The following is a 27,311-nucleotide window of genomic DNA, read 5'->3' on the forward strand; positions in this document are numbered from 1 at the left end:
TGGGACTATAAAAGGAAGAAAATATTGGCATCTTTCGCATTTCAACACAAGTCTTAGAGAGCTTTGGAGAGCTAGGGTTTCATCCTCACACTTTGGAAGAGAAGATTTGGAGGCACTCAATGAGAAATGCTTTACCCATTTCTTCATCTCTTGCTATTTATTGAATATTTATGCGTTTAGTATTTCATTTCAATACTTTAACCTTGTTTATGGAAGTATACATTATTTAAGTTTGAATTGAATCTCTTGTTTTGCTTATGTTTTGAATGATTTTATAATTAATAGAAGTGAGTTAATGTTATTTTAATTATTCTTGTTCTTTAATGTTTCTTAAGGGAATTTCTAACCCTAGGACTCGCCCATTTATTTCGGTTTAAACTTGGAAGAGGCAAATTCAAGATTGCCAAAGAATAATTAACAAGAATTTGGGGCGTTAACCCTCATCTAATGGAATCGACCTAGGGATAGGTGACACCACTTGTATCCATATTCGGGTGTTCTTAATGCTCCTAATTGCTTTAGGGATATTCAATTAGATAGTCTAGTTAGTCTTCGGAAGAAGCTAATTTAGAGTCATTATCCGAGGCTAAGTAATATAAAATCACCATTATTTGTAAATCATGAAATACATTGGATCGTTACTTGAGCGTAGTTTCCTTTGTATCCATTCTTGTGGCCATTGATCATTTTACTTGCTTTCTAGATTAGTTTTAGCTTTGTTAGTTTTTAAATCAAAAACCAATATATTATCAAGTGTTTGGCTTAGCTTAGGAAGCGATAATTCCTTACTTATTTAAATCGCCTAGTATATTGTTCCCTGTGGGATCGACCCCGACTCATAGTTGGATAAATTATATTGCATACGACCATGTACACTTTCTTATTGAGGAGTGGATTTGGACGTTATCAAAAATGGTGTCATTGCCGGGGAATAATTTGGCGTATTTGAGCTAGTTTGGGATTTAAGCTTGCTTGCTTTGGTCCAAACTTGTGAATATTTGTGTAGTTATTTTCTTTGCTTTATTTTATTTTTATTTGAAAAAAAAAAATGGCATCATTCCATGAAATGGGTTGGATGGTATTTGTTCATACTTTGATGACCTTTGATCTTATTATGGAGGACCCCACTCTTGGCAAACTTGTTTAAAGTCTCCCGGGAGAGGATTGTGTGCACAATTTCAAATCCATGAGTGGAGCATGTGTGATAGATGCGGTGGTCAAAATGGCCATTGGGCTAATTGTGCTTATGTGTCCTTCCCTTCCCCGAACACCCCACTATGACGATTCTACTTTTTGTTGTGACAATGATAGGGGAATGGAAGTGGAAGAAGTTGAGAATGATCAAAATGGAGAGTTCAAGCTCATGATGGAGTGCCTACTTGATGAAGGAAATGAAAATCAAAAAGCCTTAGAGGAGTACTTGGAAACTAGTATCCAAAATGGCTTGATGATTGAAGACAAAAATCATCCATGGGCATTTGAACAAAATCAAAAAGAATTTTCAAATGGTCAATATGAGAGGATAATGCCCATGTTGGAGGCCAACTTTGAAAACAAGGAATCAAGAATTGAACATCCTCCAACCGACTTTATGCTAATTGGAGATGCCAAAGAAAAAGAAAAGGAATTAGAGTCAACTGTTGTCATGGGAAATATGGTTGAAATTGACTCTAGTTCAGGGGAAAATGAGAATGTCAAAATCCGGAAAAATTTGCTAATTGGGAGGTTGAAGTCTCACTCCAAGCATTTTTCAACATTGGATTTGTATGGTAGGAATTGAGCCACATACATCCTTGTTGGATGGTGAAGAAGAAAGACAAGTGCCTTACATTTTGCAATTTGAAAGATCAAGAAGAAAAAATGACATTCCTCATTTGAAAACCAAGAAGTGTAAAATGAGGAAATTGACGTTTGGCTTGTTCATCTACTTACCACCCCCCGCCGCTCGTGGTCACAAACTTGATTTCAAGTTGGGTGCCCAATTCATATCTTCCAAATGGAAGGAAAAGTGGTAAAGTCGACAACCGTCATACCGCGGCATTAACTTAAGCGCTTGGTGGGAGGCAACCCATCGTTTTCAAAATTTTAAGTCATTTTCAAAATTTTATTTTTTAGAATAGTTTAGTTTATGGTTTTTGACTAATCTGCAAAGTTTCAGAATTTTTGGAGTTGATTTGAGCAGGTTCAGATTTCCGGACAGCCCCAAACAAGAGTTTCTTGAAAATTGCAAAGCGTTAATCGGACAAGCTTCTGACAATTTTTACAAAACTATCCAGTTTTTGCATCCGTCATTGTGCAGTGAGGACACTGCAATGTTTTTAGTTGGGGATGACAAAAAGCACATTAGATTTTGTTTACACTTGTTTTGTCCCCTGCCGGGCTTTTATCTTATGCATGGATATTGTGTGCCCTTGTCGGGCTTGTTTTATGACTGTTTGGTGTGGCTGTGGAAAGATGTTGTTGCAAATGGAACATGGCCAAATTTTTCAAAAATTCGCTCTGTTGGCATGTTGCGGATTAGTCACTTTTATTATTTTATTTTCTTTCTTAGTTTCTTTAATTAGTCTTGTAGTTTAGGTGTAGGTGATCCTTTGAGGAAAAATTGTAGAAACTCTTGGCTTGTTTAGTACTAATAGAGGTAGTCTCTTGCATGTGAAGCATTTAATTGAGCATACCCGTCCAAGTAGAATTTTAAGTGAAAAGAGAAGCAAGATGCATAGAAGGAATGATCTTTGTGATAACCTTTTGGCTCATTTTGTGACTCTTTACCTACTAGATGAGTTTTACTTGGGATGATGAGATATTGCTCTATTTGTTCTTGCTTAGGAAGTAAAATTAATCCATCTTGACTAGTTCATATGCCATGTGTGGTGAGTGTTTGTTGAATAATTCTTGTGTTGTGTTGAATGAATAATTCTTGTATTTACGTTTATCATCTAGAAATTGCCCGGATAGTCTTTCAATGCTAATTTTGATTATGTTGGTTGGAAAGATGACCTTGGGCTATCTTTATGATTTTTGAAAAAGCCTCTTTAGCCTTTCTAGCCTACCATTGCATAAATAATATCACTCGTAGCCCAATTTGAGCCTATGACCTTTTCTTTGATTGCCACATTACAAGCCTTTACCCTTTTTTATGAAAAGTCTCTCTTTTGAACCTTTCCCTCCTTGAACATGAAATTGTGAATCTGAGGCCAAAAGCCTAAGTTGGGGGTGTTAGTATCGCTTGAGAAGCGGTGAAGGGTGGTCTTGTGGAGAAGTCAAAAGAAATGAAGAAAATTTGAAAAATACAAGAAGGTTGCAAATTTTTTGTGCAAAAAAATGCATCTTTGTGAAAGAAAGAAAAAAATTGGAAAAGAACAAAAACATTAAAAGTCAAGAAAATGGTTGCACAAAAAGAAGTTGGAATAATTGGATAAACTAGTATGCAAAATGAAGGAGTGATGTTTTGAAATGAAGAGGAAAGTGGACAAAAGTTATTGTGTAGTGTTCAAGGGGGGCGTAGTCACTTATATCCCAAATACTTATCCTACCCTTCTCTAAGCCCACATTACAAGCTTTAAACGTCCCTATGTGATCTCCAACCGAATGTTCTTGAGTTAGTGATGATTGAAAATAAGGGCAAGCTTATGGTGTGATATTTGTTAACACTAGAATTTCTTTGTTGAGTGTGAGTGACTTTGTGTTTATGTCCCTTGTGTTGCTGTTGTGAATATAGTGATTTTAGGACTTTCTTTCCTATGAGGGCATATGGATTACAATAGATTGGTGATGTTGAAAAATTCCAAATTGAGTCAAATGAGCATGTCTAGTAAGCTAGTGGTTTTAAGTCACTTATTGAGGCTTGAGTATCGTCGCTTGATTGTTTTGAAACTCCATTGCATTCTTGAATTATTTGGTTGAAGTTTCACATGCTTGTAGCCTAATTATTTGTACCAACCAAAGTCATGTTTTGGTGCTTAAAGTGGATCTTTTTGACTTGGTATGATATTGGCGCACTTTTGAATGGAGTCCTTTGAAGGAAATGAAAATCTAGTAACAAGAAGATTTCATCGGAAATATCGACTCTTGTGGAGTCCAAAAAAATGAAATTCCAAAAAATCAACTGCTCATGCTCCAATTTCATCTCTATTGTATGATTTGAATTGCTTGAGCACAAGCAATAGTTTAAGTTTGGGGGTTTGATAAGTTAGTATTTTACCAACTTATCTCTTCTTTAATCTTATATTTTTGCTAAGTTTGATTGAGGAAATAGTGCATTTAATATCGTTTACATCTATTTTACAGGTTTTATGTGATCGGAAGAAACCAAGTGAAAATAAAGTCAAAAAGAGGCCAACTTAGACAAAAAACTGCACAGTTTTGCAAATCTGTGAAAAAGGGACAGTTTTGCAAAAACGGGACAGATTTGCAAGCTCTGAAAATCAGTGGCTGCTTTGGATATATTTTTTATTGCAAAATTGTGGGACTATAAAGGAAGATAAGAGAGAAAATATTGGCATCTTTGGCATTTCAACACAAGTCTTAGAGAGCTTTGGAGAGCTAGGGTTTCATCCTCACACTTTGGAAGAGAAGATTTGGAGGCACCCAATGAGAAATTCTTTACCTATTTCTTCACTTGCTATTTATTGAATATTTATGCGTGTAGTATTTCATTTCAATACTTTAACCTTGTTTATGGAAGTATACACTGTTTAAGTTTGGATTGAATCTCTTGTTTTGCTTATGTGTTGAATGATTTTATAATTAATAGAAGTGAGTTAATGTTATTTTAATTATTCTTGTTCTTTAATGTTTCTTAAGGGAATTGCTAACCCTAGGACTCACCCATTTATTTCGGTTTAAACTTGGAAGAGGCAAACTCGAGATTGTGAAAGAATAATTAACAAGAATTTGGGGCGTTAACTCTCATCTAATGGAAATCGACCTAGGGATAGGCGACACCACTTGTAGCCATATTCGGATGTTCTTAATGCTCCTAATTGCTTTAGGGATATTCAATTAGGTAGTCTAGTTAGTATTCGGAAGAAGCTAATTTAGAGTCATTATCTGAGGCTAAGTAATATGAAGTCACCATTATTTGTAAATCATGAAATACATTGGATCGTTACTTGAGCGTAGTTTCCTTTGTATCCATTCTTGTGACCATTGATCATTTTACTTGCTTTCTAGATTAGTTTTAGCTTTGTTAGTTTTTAAATCAAAAACCAACATATTATCAAGTGTTTGGCTTAGCTTAGGAAGCGATAATTCCTTACTTGTTTAAATTGCCTAGTATATTGCTCCCTGTGGGATCGACCCCGACTCATAATTGGGTAAATTATATTGCATACGACTGTGTACACTTTCTCTTTGAGGAGTAGATTTGGACGTTTTCAACCCTTTCTGCGTGCAAGTATTTTTGAGTTATGTTATATGTTGTTCAAGATAACTGTTAAGTCCGGTTGTTCCCGACGATGGGTCGGAGGTGTAACAAATTGGTATCAGAGCAGTTCCGACCTAGGGTTGTCTACAGACCGTGTCCAGTAGAGCCTTGTTTATGAGTGTGAAGCGCGCCACATTTATAAACAAGAGGCTGCGGGGCATTTAGGAATGATCGACCTTCCTTCTCATTTTAGATCGTGCGATAGAGCCAAAGTCTAGGAAAGATCGTGTCTGAATCTCTTTTGTGCAGATTGATTCAGATGAAGAGGACGATTTCAGATGAAGAGGACGATTTTAGAAGAAAGCTAGCTATTACATATTTGCCCTTAATGAGGCAAGGGCCTTGTTTGGCTAGTAGGATGCTGGCTTGGAATCTGAAATGTCTCTCCCTTGCATAAATAGCCATCCTCCAATCCTCAAAGCTTGCAATTGCGACCATTTGCATGTATGTCCCTTCTTTGCATGTTTGGCCACTTTTGCATTTCTACCCCTTTGCACATCGCCACTTTTGAGTGTCGGCTTTCTTTCTTTCCCAAGCCTTGCCCAAGCTACCTTCCATATGTCATAAGCCATCTTATGTGGCTTGTAGGAGCCTCCAAAGGCCTCAAACGACTTCCTCATCTTCCATGTAGCTTGTAGAGCTTGATGTCTCATATCTCGTCCTTGAATGTACGTCTTGAAATGAAGTGTGCTAAGTAGGATCATACCAGTAGTGGAGCCTAACTATATCCTGATTCATTTTTTTGTGCGGATTGCCCTTCAAAAGCACTGGTATTTAATTTTTGACCCTCAAATTGGTGGTCTTTAATTTTTGTCCTTCGCCTAATACCTCAAGGTTCGTGGTTCGAACCCCAGGTCAGTAAAAAAAAAAAAAAAAAAAGAGAGAAATTTCGCAAGGCAGAGGTTTGGATTCGCAAGACAAGTTTTGCATGCAAAATTGTACCTCAAGCAGAATTTTCAATGAAAAACTCTACCTGCAGGCAAAATTTTGAATGCAAAACTCTCCCTGCAGGCAGAGTTTTGAACTCTACCTTATGGTAGATTTTTGCATTCAAAACAAAACTCTACCTGCAAACAGAATTTGTTAGAAAAAATGTGTGTTTGTGGTGAGAAATCTAGATATACTTCAAGACGTGTACATTTCTTGGATCACTTTCCAAAGAGAATTATTTGTCTCTTACAAATACTCCCCCAGGATAGAATGAAGCAAAGCCAAGAAATGATATAAACAAATCTCTGAACACACAAGAATTAATGCTGCAGTCACTAAACTTATGCACATTTTCTTAATGAAGAATATTGATACTTTTAGTATTTCTTAGGATAGAAATATTTCCAGGATTTTCCTCTATTTATAGGGATGTTTTAATCCTTAAACCTGAAATGATGCAACCTTTTAGGAAGAGATGCATTGTTTTAGAAAGAAAAGTACTCTTTCAGAAAGAAAAATGCTTTTTGTTTATTGCAGAAAAGAAAAGTACTTTTTTTTGGCCTATTCTTTTTATTTTCTCTTAAAAATTCCAACAATTCCCCGCCATTTTCAAGTGAAAATAACAACCCAATACTTCCTTTAGAAATTAAGAGACAAGTGAATCCATGCATAATTAAAGTATCTGGCGATTTGAATTTTACATTAGCGGAATACGATTTCTATTAAACTGAATAGTCAGTTAAGACAAGTCTTTTGAGCCGACCACTATATTGTAAAATAAGATGTATCTCACACATGAATTCTATTGCATTATTCCTTTATAACCAACATCATAAGGCCTTGTGTTCCAATCCTCTCGCGAATGCATAGAAACCAAACCCGAGCTTCTTGAAGCGGCCCACTTCGCATCCACATAGGTAGACCCTTAATAATGTGCTCCTGCAAGAGCACCCACCAATAGGTCTATTAAGAATTTATAAACTCAACCTCTTTTTAACAAATTGCAGGACAAAGCACTTACTTTGGGACGGTAATACCAAGTGCTATCAACCAATAAAGAATGTTGTCACTCATTGAACTTGAGACTGGACGTTGTATCAAGCGTCAAGTTGAGGCTTCACCCTTAATGGTCTTTCTTCATGGGTTTTAACCCCATCCCCCTTGATGTTTTCAACACCAAGTCTCTTGCTAATCCCTTAGTTAATGGGTCAGCAAGATTATTAAGTGAACGTGCATAGTCAACCGTGATCACTCCATCTTTAATTAATTGATATATATATAACTGTGTCTAAGGCCTATATGCCTAGACTTTCCATTATATATATATGACTGTACGCTCGGGCTAAACTAACCTCACTATCACAATGGATAGAAATTGGTGGCATGGGCTTAGGCCATAATGGAATATCAAAAAGCAAATTTCTCAACCATTCCCCTTCTTTAGAAGCGGATGACAAGGCTACAAATTCGGCAGCCATGGTTGAATCAGTAAGACACGTTTGCTTCTTAGATCCCCAAGATATCGCACACCCACCAAACAGGTATACCCATCCACTTGTTGAGGAATAATCCTCTTGATCAGTAATCCAACTTGCATCTGAATACTCTTCTAGTATAGCGGGATCACCACTGTAACAGATGCCATAATCTAGCGTTTTCTTGAGATACTTCTTATAGTATGCCAATGAAGCTCACTCGGATTACAAGTATATCTACTCAACTTACCCACTGCATATGCAATGTCAGGTCTCATACTAGTCATAGCGTACATCAAGCACCCGATCAACTTAGCATTCTCAAGTTGAGCAATTGGCCTTCCGCCATTTCTTTCCAATTTAAAACAAGGATCATACGGTGTAGAAATAGGGTTACAATCAAAATGATTGAATTTTACCTTAACACTCAAAAAGAAATAGTACTTTTCTTTAACGCAAAAGGAAAAAGTGCTTCTTCTTTTTTCCTTTCGCAGAAAGAAAGGTAGAAATTCATAAATAAAAATGAGTGAAGTTAATAAAGCAGAATCCAATATTTGCTGCTTTCATCTTTATTCACTAGTTGCTTTTGATTTGATCGTATTTATCATAGGGAACTCAATTTGTTGTTTCCCTAAGTATAGAATTTCAGCGGACACGGCCTTTTCATCATACCTTTTACTACTACGCTCTTTCTAATCTTGGATTGACAAAGATAATTTCCTTGATGTGCCAAATATTGATGCTTTGATGACAAATTATGGCATCACTTTTCTTAGGCAATCATTGCAAAAGCCTATAACTATTCTTCACCAACTACAGCAGTCTATGCTCTTTAAAAGAGTGCGAACGAGCAAAACTTCAAGGGATCATGAAGTAAATGTCTTAAATAATTCTCTTTGATTGTTAGAAAAAATGTGTGTTTGTGGTGAAAAATCTAGATATACTTCAGCCGTGTACCTTTTTTGGATCACTTTCCAAAGAGAATTATTTATCCCTTACAAATGGTCTCCCTGGATAGAATGAAGCAAAGCCAAGAAATAATGTAAACAAATCTCTGGACACACAAGAATTAATGTTGCAGTTACTAAACTTATGCAGATTTTCTTAAGGAAGAATATTGATACTTTTAGTATTTCTTAGGATAGAAATATTTTCATGATTTTCCTCTATTTATAGGGATGCTTTAATCCTTAAACCTGAAATGATGCAACCTTTTGGGAAGAAAAGAACTTTTTCAGAAAGAAAAGTACTTTTTCTTTTTATAGAAAGAAAAGAAACTCCACCTGCAAGCAGAATTTTGAACTCTACCTTAAGGTAAAGTTTTCCATTTAAAACAAAACTCTGTAGGTAGAGTTTTGCATTCAAAATTTTCTCTGAGGCCTAACTTTCCTACAAAACTCTGCATTGCGATTTTTTTTTTTTTTTACTAAGCCAAGGTTTGAACCCCAAACCTCATGGTATTAGGCGAAGGGAAAAATTTAAAGACCACTAATTTAAGGGACAAAAATTAAAGACCAGGCCAAAATAAGGGCATTCCTGCGAATTGCCCGTCCAGATTCATCCAAATACAAGGAGACTATTTTTTTGTTGGGAAAATGACTTAATAAAACTACTTAAGACTCTATATTACAAAACAAAAAGATACTTTTTTCTTATTTACAAAACATACCAACAAAATTACAAAGTATACCAAATAGAATACCAGATTTAGACTTAATGAGATACCCACGATTTTGGGCATTTTTTAAGGAAAAGAATCTAATTTTAAATGTGAACTTAATTATAGAATAGTTACCAATCAACTTCTTTTTCTTTTTTAAAAGATTCTTCTCTCTCTCTCTCTCTATGATAGACACCAATTCTAGACCTAAAATTCATCTTCTCTCATAATATATATTTTCAAACTAATATTACAATTTTTTTTATTACTGACATGTGTATTAATTGTATATAAAAATTAATTTGTATCATTTTGAGATATGTGCGATCATTGTGTGTTTGAAATCTGTATAAATGTTGAAAACTAGTATATGTATGAAATGTGTATGGAATCTACTATATACTATCATTTTTTAGATATATGTGGCATAGTGTGTATGAAATGCGAATAAATTCGATATAAATTAATCTAAAAAATGTTGAAAATTATATGGGTATGGGATGTGGTTTGTATCAATCAAAAAACTTAATATACATGTATACTTTCTCATCATTTATACATACTTTGATTAGATTTTATACAATTTATATGTACTTTATCATAATCAAAATATACATACAACTTTTATACATATTTCATACATAAAAATTATAACGAATTTATACATTTATACAAAAATTTACACAAATTTATTTTCTGGTGTATGAACTTTGTATGGAATCTGGTTTGTATCAATTACAAATTTATTATACATATTTTCTCAAAATTTATACATACTTTGATTAAATTTTATACAATTTATATGCACTTTATCATAATCAAAATACACATAATTTTAATACATATTTCATATACAAAAATTATAACAAATTTATACAGTTATACATATTGCATATAAAAATTATACATATATGTTTTCTGATGTATATAAAAACTACCGATTAGTATTGACTTTTTGAATAAAAATTGAAGAAAATTAGAGAACAATACCTCTTAATTTTGAATGAGGAAATAAAAGTGAATGAAATAAGGGAGCATGGAGAAAATTAGGTAAAAATATATTTTAATTTTGATTGGAGAGAGAAAATTGGATAAAATAATGAAATCAATCTCCTTATCTTATTTAATGTGTTTTATTTAATTCTTTTTAATTTACCTGATTTATATAGATTTTGTAACAAATCTATTGATATATTTTGTAAACTAAAAATTATCGTTATATTCCGTAAATATAACCTCTTAATATGTACATATATGTTTTTTGCCCTTTTTGTTACACTTTCTCCTAAGTTTAGTGTGTCTCTATTTTTTTCCATTGATCACCGATTGATTATTTCGTTTATAAGTTAAAAAATGCATCTTTACAATGTGAATGACGATTATTAAAATGGAATACAATGAGAATGACGATTATTAAAATGGAATGAAGAGGGAGTTGTAATACAAAAAGTATTAGATAAAAACAGTAAAAATTTCGATCACATTAAAATTACTTAAAACGCAATGAAGGACCACTGGACCAACTTACCAATTTTGGTCAATTTCAATTTATGGCCACACTTTTGGTGTTCACTAAACATGAAAATAAGCAAAAAATGCGTATTAACGGAACAAATCAATTTACCAAGTTTAATGTTTAGATGGGTAAAAACATTAGGTCTTTTTTTTTTCGGAACCTTGTAGACAAACTTACCCTATACTTTAGTTGGTGGAAGATTTATAGCAAGTGCTCCATAAAATTAGTCAAGATGTGCTCGAGTTGATTCGGACAGTCGGACACCAAAATTATTAAAAAAAAAAAAAGAGTAAAGCAAACCAACTTACTATAAGGGTGTGTTGACATGATAGAAAATGCTTTACACAAAAGATTTTTCTATTTTTTCTTATTTAGTTGCATTAAATATCTTGAAAAATGTTTTCCTTAAAATAGGAGAAAATGTTTTTCTGATTAGGGAAAAGGGTCAAAAATACCCCTGAACTATTCGAAATAGGTCACTTATACCCTCCATTAATTTTTCGGGTCAAAAATATCCTCGCCGTTACCAAACGAGGCCACAAATACCCCTCTGGTTAACAACCTTCCACTGAATCTGATGTGGCAGTGCCATGTGGAAAAATTATCCACGTGGACAGCCACATCAGCCTTTTGAATAGTTCAGGGGTATTTTTGAACCTCCCCCCCCCCCCCCCCCCCTCAACAAAAAAATAATAATAACAAAAGTTTTGAAATTTTTAAAAAAAGTTTTGATATTATTTTTTGTTTTTTCACCAGCCACCCATTCCCCACCCCCACAAAAAAAAAAAAAATTAAAATTTTTGATTTTTTTTTTTGTTCCCAAAAAAAAAAAAAGAAATACATCACTTCTTTTCAAGAATTTTTTTTTGGGTGGTGGGTGGGTGGGTGGTGCAAAAAATCAAAAACATAAACTTTTTTTTAAAACAAAATTAATTTTTTTGGGTGGGTGGGTGAAGTAAGAAATCAAAAAAAAAAAAAAAAATTTAAAAAAAAAAAAAAAAAAAAAAAAATTGAAAAGTTTTTGTTTTTGGTTCCCCCTCCCCCCACCCAAAAAAAAAAAAATTCAAAAGAAGTTTTGATTTTTTTTTTTTTTGGTTTCTTACTCCCCACACCCACCGAAAAAAATTAATTTTGTTTTTTTAAAAAAAATTATTTTTTATTTTTGCACCACCCACCTCACGCCCACCCAAAAAAAAATTTCTTGAAAAGAAGTTATGTATTTTTTTGGGAGGGGGGCTGGTGTAAAAACCAAAAAAAAAAATATCAAAACTTTTTTTAATTATTTTTTTTGGTCGCGTAGGGGGGAGGGGGTTGTGTTGGGTCAAAAATACTCCTGAACTATTCAAAAGGTTGATGTGGCCGTCCACGTGGATAATTTTTTCCACGTGGCACTGCCACATCGGATTCAGTGGAAGGCCGTTAACCAGAGGGGTATTTGTGGCCTCGTCTGGTAACTCCGAGGGTATTTTTGACCCGAAAAATTAACGAAAGGTATAAGTGACCTATTTCGAATAGTTCAGGTGTATTTTGACCCTTTTCCCTTCTGATTAATATAAACACATAAACAACGCCTTCCCTAACCCACCCCTCCATCTTCCAAATCAACGCCAGCCCCCAACCTGTTAGGGTTTGTCTTAAATTTCCTACTTTATTTGAATTTTACCATAATTGTGTTTTACTTCAAAAAAAAAATTCCAGATGGAAAAGATTTTCTTTGTGAAAAATGATTCTACCACAAATATCCTTTTCTTGGAGGAAAAGTTGTAGACTTCTATAAATAGAGGATCTTTCTTTTCATATAATAACACAATAGCATCCACAATGTAGTCATTTTGAAAATTTTGTTTAGGGGAAGATTTTTCTCCCAACAGTTTTTATGCTTTTATATTAGTTTTTATATGTAGATCAATTGATCAAACCATGTAATTAGAATATTATGCCTCTTTTAGTATGTTTTTCTTTATCGTCTGATTTATCCTCATTCTAGGCTTGCAATTATCAGCTTCTGCATGACGCCCTGATTTTTTCGATCCCAACACAACCTCCACTCACCACACCACACCACCCCAACCGCCCCCGTCCAACCCCCCCCCCCCCTCCACACTCCACTCCTAACCCCCACCCACCACCCACCCCCACCCCCACGCTTCACCCTTCCACCACCTACCCTACACCCCACTACCTAACACCCACCCCCCACTCTACCCCCACCTGTCAACCCCTATTCCATACCACCAAAAGTTGCACTAAATTTAAAAACTTTATAGTGCTTTTGCTTTGAATATATGCAAATGATCCTAAAATGACATTTTCCGATTTACGTACCAACACATAATAAAATGAGTAGAAAAAATCACTTAACTTCCAAGAAAACATTTTCCGGCATACCAAATACACCCTAAGTTTATCCAAATAATCATTAATCTAACTCCTGAAGATGACAAGAATATCTTTTCTTAAATGACTTATTTTAATATGAGTATAATCTTAGCCCCCGTTTGGCTATAAGAATTATTCACTTTATTCCGGAAATTTTTTTCACTTTTTTTCTGGAATCAGCATTTGGCCATGAAAATTCGGAATACAACTTGAAGTTGTATTCCGGAATACCAAAAACTCAACTTGTTTTTCAAAAAAATTTTACTTTTTTCACTTTTTTACAACTACATTTCACCAAAAACTACAATTTTAAAAATTTTGGCCAAACACAACTCCAACTCCAACTCCAAAATTCCAAAAAAAAGTGATTTTTTTTTCTTTTGGTATCTATGGACAAACAGGTCCTTAATATCCTCTCCAAAAATATTGAAAATCTCGCATCTTCTTTTGAAAGAGGAAAAAAACTCACATTGGTATACTCAATCTCCATATCAAACCGCCTATAGATGTAAACAACTTCACCAACACCGGAACAACAGTTTAAAATCGAACTTGTCTCAGAAATTCCCAAACTCTCAATGGGTGTGTTTGGTAGTGATAGAAATTAGAAAAATATTTTTTTATTTTCCCTTGTTTGATTGCATTAAATATCTTGAAAAATATTTTCCTCAAAATAGGAGAAGGGAAAACATTTTCCGAATCGGTAAAAACATACCAAAGCATCCCCCTACCCCACTCATATCCCCACCACCGCAAGAAGTAACGCTCTGAGTTCAAAAACCTCATAAAATAACATTTTTCAACTGAGTAAGAAAATTGTTTATTTTTTGAGAAAATATTTTCTTGAAAAACATTTTGTCATACAAACACACCCTACATGTTTGATAGTTTTCTGGTCATCTTTGGTTAGCGGAAAAAAAGGGCTGTTTTCACTATTATTTATTTATTTTGTATAGATATACATAACATCCATTGATATCCTAGTACATACTAAAAAAAGGGCTAATCCAAAACTTACCCTTTACTCAAAAAATGGTGTTTTTTCCTTCAATTTCAAGAACCGTTTCTTCTTCATTGAGAAAAAACTACAAATACCCTTTAGGAAAGTTCAATTCTTGAGTAATGTTCCAGAAAACACTGTTTATGGTGGACCAAAACCCCAAAACCCAATCAAAGAATCACCCTAACAACTCTAAGGCCAAACTACAAGAAAGGTCGGAAAATAACAATGGTGACAGGCAGAGGCGGATCTAGGATTTGAAGGTGGCGGGTGCCACAATTTTCTTCAATTGACATCTTGTTAGGAACGTGTATTTGGATCGAATCCATCTCTTTTTAGTTTATTCGGGTCAACTTCATAGGGTTTTTTTATTTGCAAATATGAAAATTATATCTCAAAAATCAAGAAACGAATATAATTAGCATCTTAAACAAGGAATCACACCCATTAACAACAGAAGTAAAATCAACATTTTTACCAAGGGACTTGCATCTCTTATTTATATTAGAAAATGAATTTGCACAAGTAAAATAACATCTTCAATAGGGGAATTACACCAATAAAAAAAAAAAATAGAAAAACTCTTCAATAGGTAAATGCACCCCATAAGTAAATGTAGAATTAGATAAACCACAAGTTCTCAAAAATAAATCATAAATTTCATGATTTTTCTAAGCAGTGCTTATGAAGTTTCCATCACAATTTAAGTAGTAAAGTGATTTAAATTGAATTTATCAATAATTGAAGAACCAAAAGTACAATTATCCAGGGAAAAAACTATATTTACATCATTTATCAAATAGTTATGACGTATTTTAATTTCAAATCCTTTTATATATATATATATATTACAGTAGTTTCTCACATATTGGGTTACCTATTCAAGAAGAAAACTCTGAGATATAACCAAAAGAAAAGGGTCTATAGACAAAAGAAAGGCATGAAAATAAGTTAAGGTATATCTAAATTGAAAGAAAACGGCCTCTTAAGCATCTCAAGAAAAGTCTCTTCTCAATTTTTATTTTGTGTGTGTATATATAACCAATATATTCAATATCTTCTCTACAAAAAACTCAAAAAACAAGAAAAGAGCCTTTATAACCATACAAATTCTCATATTAGCCAAAGAAACAGAGAAAACAATGGATTCAAAGGGAGCTGCAGCTGCTGTACCAACACAAGTTTATGAAGATTTTGTGCCAACAACAGAGTTGGTGCAAGAACAAGACTCTGATACTCATCTACTTAATCTCACAGGTGATGTTCTTTTACTGTTATTTTTTAGAGGGAATTAGTTGTTGCCTCCTTATATCGTGTTTTGAGTGACTTTTAGCTTTTGAGTTTGAGTCAGACCTCGAGGTCCATTTCCTTGACAGTTTCTTGTCGTCGTAAGCTATGTTCTTCTCCAAAGCTGTTGTCGTAAAAAAATTAGACTACTTTTGGAGGATCCAACGTAGATGTATGGGATCCTCCAAAATTAGACTACTTTTGGAGGATCCAACGCGCACTAGTCGACATTTTTGAATAGTCAGAGCAACATAGGTTGTAAGATATGGTTGGATTTCTTGTTGTGGGTAAAGTTTATGTGACTTTAAGACATGAGAATCATAGTGTAACTCTCTAAAATTAGATCACAACAAGGAAATGAGAATCATACAATAACCTTTTTTATGTAATATTTCTAAAAGAAAAAAAAAAAAGAAGGAATGCAGATACTTTATGCTATGTTGCTTGACTCTCCAAAAATGTTGCCACACTCGTGCCGGGTCCCCCGAAAATGCACTAATATTGGAGGATCTGATACATACCTTGCGGCATTTGTGAAGAGTATGAGCAACAGAAACTTTTGGGTCCTCAACACAATGTCATTATTTTCACGGGAACATCACAACAATTTAGATGTCACAATAGGACGGAAATGTCACATTTCAGCTATGTTGCTTAGGCCCTTCAAAATTCTGTTGCACTCGTGTCGAATCCTCCAAAAATGCATAGTTTTTTGAGGATCCGACACACACCCGGTGATCATTTTGAAGAGTTCGTGCAACATAGCATTTAAGAGTAGCTTATTTACGGCCTTTTGACATATTCATGGGCCATGTTTGACGTTAATACAGTAACATCGAAATTTCTACAGGTTTCAAAAAGGAACAAGTGAGGGTTCAACTGACAGGAACAGCAATTCTGAAGATCAGTGGACAAAAGCCAGTTGTTAGGCAGCTTAGGTTCCAGAAAGACTTCCCCGTTTCAGAAAATTGCGACAAAACAAAAATCAGTGCAGAATTTGAAAATGGCATCCTTTATGTTAAACAACCAAAACTGATAACTTCATCAGATAAAAAGGATCAGGAACCGCCAACCGCCAATGCTCAACAGCCCAAAAAACCAGCAGACGAGCCACAACCTCAAAAGAAAGATGAAGAACAAGCAAAAGGCCAAAAAACAACACCACCAACAACAAAAGAATTGCCTAAGCAGCAGGCTAATGCGGACAAGCCGGAAATAGAAGAAACTGGTGAGGAAACTGCTACTAATATCACAGCACAAGATAGAAATAGACAAAATTATGAGTGTAAACCTGAAAATGATGCAAACACAGGAATTGCAGCGCTGGCTGAGAAGCTGAAGATGCCAAGGAAAGTGATGAATATGAGTCTGATTGCTCTTTTGGTTCTTGGAATTGGCCTCTATGTCAGCCATATGATGAAGTCCGCCATTACAAAGTTCACGAATTAAGCTTTTCGTCCATTAATCTAAAACTATAAGTTGGGATATTTGCATTCCTCCCAGCTCATGTCAGTCTGAATGAAGAACTCACTGACTACTCCCCTTTCTCATAGCATTGCTGAATTGTATACAAGAAACATTCGATTCAAAAGTTCATATGAATAAAATATGACTTATACTAAGGTGTTCTGATATATGTCTGATCTGTGCTTATTATTAATAAGAAAGCAAGGAAAAAAAACTGAATTCATGTCCTAGGAAAAGAGTCAACCCAAGATCAAGCAGAAAGACTATACTAACGGGAAATGAGATCAATAAGCAGAATATATCTGTATTTGATGACTAACTATCACGCCACTAAACAAGAAATCTTTAGGCATAACATTCAGTAAGTTAAGAATTTGTTAGAAGTTACTAACTGCATGAGCATCAGGAAGATGTGTTACAGTTGGGAATAGTGAGCACGATCAATACAAAAAGAATTGGAATTAGCTACGAACTTCGTCGCTAATCCGTCTGTAATGCGTGCTAAATTTCTAGTAGCTAACAGAATTTTCTGATAATCCGTCGCTATGTAGGATTAACGACGGATTTTATCATTTATCTACAGAAGCTGTTGTTTTTTAATGGATAGAAGAATCACAATTCCATCAGACTACTATTGTTTTTGATGGATTATGAGAAGATGGTAGGTTTTATGAATTTTCCGGCATCCAACTCTTGATTTGGCATATATAGGCAGTCCACATGGACTTAAATAATCCCAAAACCAAAAGGAAAACCCGACTCGCTCCCAGACCTGTTGACACTATTACACTAATGTAGTACTCTTAAGGGTTTATAGCGATGAGGGTCTCACAATATGGCAAAATCATTTTGGCCAGGTCAGGTTTAAATGCCACACATAATATTATAGCATATGTACTTTAAGATCAAAAGTTTCAAAAGTCTTCCTTTCTTGCTTAAACTCCGTGCCAAGTCAAACTATATCACATAAGCGGGGCATACTACTAGGGAGAAAATCATTCCGAAGATTTAATTTTTACATACCTAACAGTGTCTTGCCTATGTGAAAATGGGACAACAACCTGCCCTGCTTGTGAGGCCAACAGTTGGTTTGATTCCAACAACTGAATTAGCACCAGATGGAGATGGAATAGAGCCTGCAGTTTCTGTCCCCAGTGCTATTGCTGCCATGTTTGCTGCTACTGATGTTGCAGAACCAGTGCTTGATCCTGATGGATCAGCACTTGCTACATAAGGATTCTGTAAAAACATGAGCAAAAACACCAAATTATTAAACTCTTTTTAGTCAAATTATTAAAAAAATGCAGCCCGGTGCACCAAGCATCGAGGGGTGTGATGTAAGTCCTACCGTGATGCAAGCATCGGTGGCTGATTCCGCTGCTCGAACGAGTGACCGATACAGAGTCAACTTTACGATTGCTCCAACTTAAAGTAGTATACAATTTTTAGTCAAATTATATACTACTTTAAAGCTTTGTTTCTCGTTCATTCCTATATTTTGGATCTTAGCTAATCAAAGAGGTGGCAAAATCAATCTATCTTTTACTAATCTGCTCAACTATCCCAGTTTAACGATTTGAGTTATGACCTATTTTTGACTTGACCTAAGTGGTTGAACCCAAAACATCCATCAAACTACTGGGTCAAAAACGGATCGAAATAGTGTAACCGATGGGTCAAAACGGAACACAAACCCAGAAAGATTTCATCATAATCAAATTTGAAGACCGGAAATTATATAAGTTTCCAAGAACTTATCTAATGCAACTATGCCTCAATCCCAAACAAGTTCCAGTCGGCTATATGAATCCTCACTTCTCCAACTAAGCGAGAACTTAACAAACAATTTTAGAAAAAAAAAAAAAAAATTAGCCTACATATTTTTAGGAGATAAAGTTATATCATGTTAGGCGGATTAGTGTTTGACCTGTTATTTGGCTCATCGTGACCTATTTATTGATTTGACCCGTCTGATTGGCTCAAATTCGACCCAACCCGCACATTTACTACCTCTGACAAATCAATATATGTACTATACATTATTAACATATGACTCACCAGAGCTTGGCCAAGTCTTCCATTCCAAACATTAGGCAACTTATCAGACCTGAAAGCAGCCCACTCAGTCATAGTTGCCTTGCCAAGTATGATGGCACCAGCTTTTCTCAATTTCTTGACCACACCAGCATCTTGTGGCACAATGGATCCAACAGGAGCTAATGATCCTGCTGTTGTGTTAAGCTTATCCTTTGTTGCAATGTTGTCCTTGACAAGAACTGGGACACCATGTAGCCTGCTGGACAGTGATTCATACGTTTTCGCTTTTCGTTCTTGATCAGCTTTATCTGCAAGAAAGAGTGCAACTGGATTCACTTCTATGATTCCTTTTAGAATTGGATTAGCTCTCTGAATTTCACTTAGATAGAACTCAACAAGTTGTCTTGAGGTCAGTCTGTTTTGCTTGAAAGCTATATGAATATCATCAATAGTTGTTTCTTTGAATGAGAATGTTTTTGCCTCAGGATTGACACTGAAGTTGGATAATATCATGCACAGAGATATTGACCCAAATGGTAGAATTCTATTGACAAACCTAGATATATTAAACCTAAATCCTCTAATATGAACTCGAATCCACAAGAACCAAAGCAATATGAATCAAGGCAAGAAGTCCACTTGAAATCCACAAATGAACAATCTTCATGAATTCATTGGAAATAAAAGGTTCACAAACCAACAATGGATTCCACCATCATACTGACTAAAATAACTCTAGAATCTACCTAACAATCTATCAGTCAAAATATGAGTATCTCTCAAATATTCATCATCAAAATCTAAATGTAAAATGAAGGCTAAGTCTAATACTTATATCCCTAGAAATTAGAAGAAAGCTAGCTATTACATATTTGCCCTTAACAAGGCAAGGGCCTTGTTTGGCTAGTTGGATGTTGGCTTGGAATCCGAAATGTCTCTCCCTTGCACAAATAGCCATCATCCAATCCTCAAAGCTTGCAATTGCGACCATTTGCATGTATGTCCCTTCTTTGCATGTTTGGCCACTTTTGCATTTCTGCCCCTTTGCACATTTAGCCACTTTTGAGTGTTGGCTTTCTTTCTTGCCCAAGCTACCTTCCATATGTCATAAGCCATCTTTTGTGGCTTGTAGGAGCCTCCAAAGGCCTCAAACGACTTCCTCATCTTCCATGTAGCTTGTAGAGCTTGATGTCTCATATCTCGTCCTTGAATGTACGTCTTGAAATGAAGTGTGCTAAGTAGGATCATATCAGTATTGGAGCCCGACTATATCCTGATTCATTTTTTATTGCCCTTCAAAAGCACTGGTCTTTAATTTTTGACCCTCAAATTGGTGGTCTTTAATTTTTGTCCTTCGCCTAATACCTCAAGGTTCGTGGTTCGAACCCCAGGTCAGTAAAAAAAAAAAAAGAAATTTAGCAAGGTAGAGGTTTGGATTCGCAAGGCAGAGTTTTGCATGCAAAACTCTCCCTCAGGCAGAATTTTCAATGGAAAACTCTACCTGCAGGCAAAATTTTGAATGCAAAGCTCTACCTGCAGGCAGAGTTTTGAACTCTACCTTAAGATAGAGTTTTGCATTCAAAACAAAACTCTACCTGCAGACAGAATTTGTTAGAAAAAATGTGTGTTTGTGGTGAGAAATCTGGATATACTTCAAGCCGTGTACATTTCTTGGATCACTTTCCAAAGAGAATTATTTGTCCCTTACAAATACTCTCCCAGGATAGAATGAAGCAAAGCCAAGAAATAATGTAAACAAATCTCTGAACATACAAGAATTAATGCTGCAGTCACTAAATTTATGCACATTTTCTTAAGGAAGAATATTGATACTTATAGTATTTCTTGGATAGAAATATTTTCAGGATTTTGCTCTATTTATAGGGATGTTTTAATCCTTAAACCTGAAATGATGCAACCTTTTAGGAAGAGATGGATTATTTTAGAAAGAAAAGTACTCTTTCGGAAAGAAAAATACTTTTTCTTTTTCGCAAAAAAGAAAAGTACTTTTTTTTTGGCCTATTCTTTTTATTTTCTCTTGAAAATTCCAACAATTCCCCACCATTTTCAAGTGAAAATAACAACCCAATACTTCCTTTAGAAATTAAGAGACAAGTGAATCCATGCATAAATAAAGTATCTAGCGATTGTACTTTACATTAGCGGAATACAATTTCTATTAAACTAAATAGTCAGGTAAGACAAGTCTTTTGAGCCGACCACTATATTGTAAAATAATATGTATCTCACACATGAATTCTATTGCATTATTCCTTTATAACCAACACCATAAGGCCTTGTGTTCCAATCCTCTCGCGAATGCATAGAAACCAAACCCGAGCTTCTTGAAGCAGCCCACTTCGCATCCACATAAGTAGACCCTTAATAATGTGCTCTCCGCAAGAAACCCACCAATAGGTCTATTAAGAATTTATAAACTCAACCTCTTTTTAACAAATTGCAGGACAAAGCACTTACTTTGGGACGGTAATACCAAGTGCTATCAACCAATAAAGAATGTTGTCACTCATTGAACTTGAGACTGGACGTTGTATCAAGCGTCAAGTTGAGGTGTCACCCTTAATGGTCTTTTTTTATGGATTTTAACCCCATCCCCCTTGATGTTTTCAACACCAAGTCTCTTCCTAATCCCTTAGTTAATGGGTCGGCAATATTATTAAGTGAACGTCTTTAATTAATTGATATATATAACTGTGTCTAAGGCCTATATGCCTAGACTTTCCATTATATATATGACTGTACGCTCGGGCTAAAGTGACCTCACTATCACAATGGATAGAAATCGGTGGCATGGGCTTAGGCCATAATGGAATATCAAAAAGCAAATTTCTCAATCATTCCCCCTCTTTAGAAGCGGATGACAAGGCTACAAATTCTGCAGCCATAGTTGAATCAGTAAGACACGTTTGCTTCTTAGATCCCCAAGTTATCGCACCCCCACCAAACAGGTATACCCATCCACTTGTTGAGGAATAATCCCCTTGATCAGTAATCCAACTTGCATCTGAATACCCTTGTAGTATAGCGGGATAACCACTGTAACAGATGCCATAATCTAGCGTTTTCTTGAGATACTTCTTATAGTATGCCAATGATGCTCACTCAGATTGCAAGTATATCTACTCAACTTACCCACTGAATACGCAATGTCAGGTCTCGTACTAGTCATAGTGTACATCAAGCACCCGATCAACTTAGCATACTCAAGTTGAGCAATTGGCCTTCCGCCATTTCTTTCCAATTTAAGACATGGATCATACGGTGTAGAAACAGGATTACAATGAAAATGATTGAATTTTACCTTAACACTCAAAAAGAGAAAGTACTTTTCTTTTGCGCAAAAGGAAAAAAAGTGTTTCTTCTTTTTTTCCTTTCGCAGAAAGAAAGGTAGAAATTCATATGAGTGAAGTTAAGAAAGTAGAACCCGATATTTGATGCTTTCATCTTGATTCACTTGTTGCTTTTGATTTGATCCTATTTATCATAGGGAACTCAATTTGTTGTTGCCTTAAGTACAGAATTTCAACGGACACGACCTTTTCATTATACCTTTTACTGCTATGCTCTTACAAATCTTGGATTGACAAAGATAATTTCCTTGATGTGCCAAATATTGGTGCTTTGATGACAAATTATGGCATCACTTTTCTTAGGCAATCATTGCAAAAGCCTATAACTATTCTTCACCAACTACAGCAGTCTATGCTGTTTAAAAGAGCGCGAACGAGCAAAACTTCAAGGGATCATGAAGTAAATGTCTTAAATAATTCTCTTTGATTGTTAGAAAAAATGTGTGTTTGTGGTGAAAAATCTAGATATACTTCAAGCCGTGTACCTTTCTTGGATCGCTTTCCAAGGAGAATTATTTATCCCTTACAAATACTCTCCCTGGATAGAATGAAGCAAAGCCAAGAAATAATGTAAACAAATCTCTGGACACACAAGAATTAATGTTGCAGTTACTAAATTTATGCAGATTTTCTTAAGGAAGAATATTGATACTTCTAGTATTTCTTAGGATAGAAATATTTTCAAGATTTTTCTCTATTTATAGGGATGTTTTAATCCTTAAACCTGAAATTATGCAACCTTTTGGGAAGAAAAGAACTCTTTCAGAAAGAATAGTATTTTTTCTTTTTACAGAAAGAAAAGAAACTCCACCTGCAGGCAGAGTTTTGAACTCTACCTTAAGGTAAAGTTTTGCATTCAAAATTTTGTCTCAAAACTAACTTTGCTACAAAACTCTGCCTTGCGATTTTTTTTTTTTTTTTTTTTTTTTTTTTTTTACTGAGTCAGGGTTTGAACCCCAAACCTCATGGTATTAGGCGAAGGGCAAAATTTAATGACCACTAATTTAAGGGACAAAAATTAAAGACCAGGCCAAAATAAGGGCATTCCTGCGAATTGCCCATCCAGATTCATCCAAATACAAGGAGACTATTTTTTTGTTACACTTTCTCCTAAGTTTAGTGTGTCTCTATTTTTTTCCATTAATCACCGATTGATTATTTCGTTTATAAGTTAAAAAATGCATCTTTACAATGAGAATGACGATTAATAAAATGGAATGAACAGGGAGTTGTGGGTTTATTTTGAAAAGGAATACAAAAAGTATTAAATAAAAACAGTAAAAATTTCGATCACATTAAAATTACTTAAAACGCAATGAAGGACCACTGGACCAACTTACCAATTTTGGTCAATTTCAATTTATGGCCCCACTTTTGGTGTTCACCATACGTGAAAATAAGCTAAAAATGCGTATTAACGGAACAAATCAATTTACTAAGTTTAATTTTTAGATGGGCAAAAACATTAGGTCCTTTCTTTTTTCGGAACCTTGTAGACAAACTTACCCAATACTTTAGCTGGTGGAAGATTTATAGCAAGTGCTCCATAAAATTAGTCAAGATGTACTCGAATTGACTCGGACAGTCAGACACCAAAATTATTTTTAAAAAAAAAAAAGTAAAGCAAACCAACTTACTCTAAGGGTGTGTTGACATGACAGAAAATGTTTTACACAAAAGATTTTTCTATTTTTTTTTTATTTTGTTGCATTAAATATCTTGACAGATGTTTTTCTTAAAATAGGAGAAAATGTTTTTCTGATTAATATAAAGGGAAATCAACTTGTCATAGCTACTTCTATGACCTATTTATGAATAATAACCACCTTTTATTTTATTTATTATTAGTAACTATAAATCATTTTTACTTACATATTATAGCTACAATTACTAAGATATGATCAATACATGATTTATGGGATGTGTTATGATGTCTTCCATTTTTAAAAGATTCCACCCAGAATGTGGCACTATAATTACCCCCAAAAAAATAGGAACAGCAAAAAATACATGTATTGATAAAAACAAAATACAATAAGGTACAACAAGGTTGTATTTTAATGATTCCACTAAAAATACATGTGAATACTTAAATTGATTTGTGTATTATCTTCATATGTGCATATGTGGTATATTTGAGATACACTTGTATTTATTTGTTTCAGTAAATGCAAATGTATATTTCTATATTTGTATATGTAATTATCAGGAAAATACATATGTATGTATATCCATTTAAAGAATTCCAGTACAAATACATGTGAATACTTATGTTGATATGTGTATTGTCTTCATATGTGAATATGTGGTATATTTGAGATACACTTGCATTTATTAGTTTCAGTAAATACAAGTGTATTTTTCTGTATTTGTATATGTAATTATCAGGAAAATACATATGTATGTATATGTATTTAAAGGATTCCAGTACAAATACATGTGAAAACTTAAGTGGATAAGTGGTTTATTTGAGTTGCAGTTATATTTATTTGTTTCAGTGTCATATAATTTTGATCTAATTATAATTATAAACATTATCATAAATATATATGTATTTTGTATTATAATTTATTAACTTAATAATCGATATATTCTATATGTTACCTTTGTAGGAAAGAGTTATATACACAAATATTATGGAAGATATGATCAAGACGTGATTTATGGGATGGGTTATAATGTCTTCCATTTTTAAAAGGTTCCATCCAGAATGTGGCACTATAATTACGTCCAAAAAAATAGGAACAACAAAAAATACATGTATTGATAAAAACGAAATACAACCGTAAAAAACTAAAAAGTAGCTACAAATGGTATATATGAAAAAGTAGCTATAATTTGTTAGAATCTTCCAAAATATGGTGGTTTATGTAAGTTTCCCTAATATAAACACATCAACAACACCTTCCCCACCCCACCCCTCCATCTTCCAAATCAACGCCACCCCCAACCTGTTAGGGTTTGTCTTAAATTTCCTACTTTATTTGAATTTTACCATAATTATATTTTACTTCAAAAAAAAATTCCTGGTGGAAAATGTTTTCTTTGTGAAAAAGGATTCTACCACATAAATCCTTTTCTTGGAGGAAAAGTTTTAGACTTCTATAAATAGAAGATCTTTCTTTTCATACAATAACACAATAGCATCCACAATGTAGGCAATTTGAAAATTTCGTTTAGGGAAGATTTTTCTCCCAATAGTTTTCATGCTTTTATATTAATTTTTATATGTAGATCAATTGATCAAACCATATAATTATAATATTATGCCTCTTTTAGTATGTTTTTCTTTATTGTCTGATTTATCGTCATTCAAGGTTTGCAATTATTAGCTTCTGCATGACGTCCTGATTTTTTCGATCCCAACACAACTTCCACTCACCACCCCACCGCCCCCATCCAAACCCCCACTCCACTCCCAACCTACACCCACCCCCACTCTACCCCAGCCTCTCAACCCCTACTCCATACCACCAAAAGTTGCACTCCAAATTGAAAAATTTTATAGTGCTTTTGCTTTGAATATATGCAAATGATCCTAAAATGACATTTTCCGATTTACGTACCAACACATAATAAAATGAGTAGAAAAAATCACTTAACTTCCAAGAAAACATTCTCCGTCATACCAAATACACCCTAAGTTTTATCCAAACAATCATTAATCTAACTCCTGAAGATGGCAAGAATATCTTTTCTTAAATGACTTATTTTAATATGAGTATAATCTTAATATCCTCTCCAAAAATCTTGAAAATCTCGCATCTTCTTTTGAAAGAGGAAAAAAACTCACATTGGTATACTCAATCTCCATATCAAACCGCCTATAGATATAAAAAACTTCACCAGCGCTGAAACAACAGTTTAAAACCGAACTTGTCTCAGAAATTCCCAAACTCTCAATGAGGTGTGTTTGGTAGTGATAGAAATTCAAAAAATATTTTTTTATTTTCCCTTATTTGATTGCGTTAAATATCTTGAAAAATATTTTCCTCAAAACAGGAGAAGGGAAAACATTTTCCGAATCGGTAAAAACATAGCAAAGCATCCCCACCCACCCCTACGTGCCTACCCTACTCATATCCCCACCCTATCCACCTACCCCCATGTTACATCCCGTATTTTCGTGCATTAAGTTGCATCATAGGTTAGTCCCATAAGCTCAAAGGACAGGATTATGTTTGATGTTATAAGTGTTTATGTTATGTTCAACAAGTGATAAGTAAGTGCTGCGAAGGTTGGAGGTTAAACGAATCGAAAAAAAAAAAAAAGTTTTGCTAAGTATGGGATATTGAATAAGTTATACAGACTGTATGGAGTTTTGGACATATCCACGTATGCAAATAAAGAGATCGGTGTATAAAAGTTTTAGGTCTCGAAATAATTTTCGCGGATGAACAGTAGATCGCTAAGTAAGGCGGTGAACAGTACTGCTACAGTACCGACTTGGAGCAACTATATAAAGGGGTTTAACCCCTCATTTTCAGCCAAGAAACCACCCCAAAAATATTTCCCAAAAATTCTAGAGAGTTCTCCAACCTTCCCTCCATTAAATTTCAACGCGAGTTAAGTAAAAATCTTCGGATTCGGGCGTATAGTTACGATTATAATATTGTGTTGCGGTGAATTTGTGGCATGGGAGTAAGGCAAATATTGGAGATATCGCGGTATTAGCGGAAGTAAGGTATGAATCTTTCTCTTTTGGTATCATTTTAGGCTTATTTACGGAGATAAATTTATGGAATAATTATGTAGCGAATTCGT

At 34.5% G+C, this 27,311-nt stretch overlaps 3 protein-coding genes across 3 annotated transcripts in view; 2 read left to right on the forward strand and 1 right to left on the reverse strand.

Annotated features, from left to right (window-relative positions):
* The first annotated feature begins 14,424 nt into the window (after positions 1–14,424).
* LOC132065573 (3-methyl-2-oxobutanoate hydroxymethyltransferase 1, mitochondrial-like) overlaps positions 14,425–27,311 on the forward strand; it is a 61,231-nt gene continuing 48,344 nt past the window's right edge. Inside the window, exon 1 of the mRNA XM_059459018.1 lies at positions 14,425–14,623. Coding sequence (XP_059315001.1) covers positions 14,614–14,623 — 10 coding nt within the window. The 5' untranslated portion in view covers positions 14,425–14,613. The remainder of the gene's footprint in view (positions 14,624–27,311) is intronic.
* LOC132065574 (inactive protein RESTRICTED TEV MOVEMENT 2-like) lies at positions 14,744–17,308 on the forward strand. Its single transcript, XM_059459019.1, has 2 exons — positions 14,744–15,642; positions 16,523–17,308. The coding sequence occupies exons 1-2, from the start codon at positions 15,528–15,530 to the stop codon at positions 17,119–17,121; spliced, it is 714 nt and encodes a 237-aa protein (XP_059315002.1). The 5' UTR covers positions 14,744–15,527; the 3' UTR covers positions 17,122–17,308.
* LOC132065575 (probable amidase At4g34880) lies at positions 17,092–19,714 on the reverse strand. The gene is made up of 3 exons (XM_059459020.1): positions 19,198–19,714; positions 18,163–18,378; positions 17,092–17,230 (listed from the first exon to the last, which is right to left on the reverse strand). The coding sequence occupies exons 1-2, from the start codon at positions 19,687–19,689 to the stop codon at positions 18,178–18,180; spliced, it is 693 nt and encodes a 230-aa protein (XP_059315003.1). The 5' UTR covers positions 19,690–19,714; the 3' UTR covers positions 17,092–17,230; positions 18,163–18,177.

Source organism: Lycium ferocissimum, chromosome 7, assembly GCF_029784015.1.
Source record: "Lycium ferocissimum isolate CSIRO_LF1 chromosome 7, AGI_CSIRO_Lferr_CH_V1, whole genome shotgun sequence".
Classification (NCBI taxonomy): Eukaryota; Viridiplantae; Streptophyta; class Magnoliopsida; order Solanales; family Solanaceae; genus Lycium; species Lycium ferocissimum.

Excerpts from the sequence above, each read along its gene's own strand:
- LOC132065574 (XM_059459019.1), top strand. The coding sequence starts at position 15,528 with ATGGATTCAAAGGGAGCTGCAGCTGCTGTACCAACACAAGTTTATGAA. Across the intron at positions 15,643-16,522 it reads TCATCTACTTAATCTCACAG|GTTTCAAAAAGGAACAAGTG; the intron begins GTGATGTTCTTT and ends AAATTTCTACAG.
- LOC132065575 (XM_059459020.1), bottom strand. The coding sequence starts at position 19,689 with ATGATATTATCCAACTTCAGTGTCAATCCTGAGGCAAAAACATTCTCA. Across the intron at positions 18,379-19,197 it reads GAAGACTTGGCCAAGCTCTG|AATCCTTATGTAGCAAGTGC; the intron begins GTGAGTCATATG and ends ATGTTTTTACAG.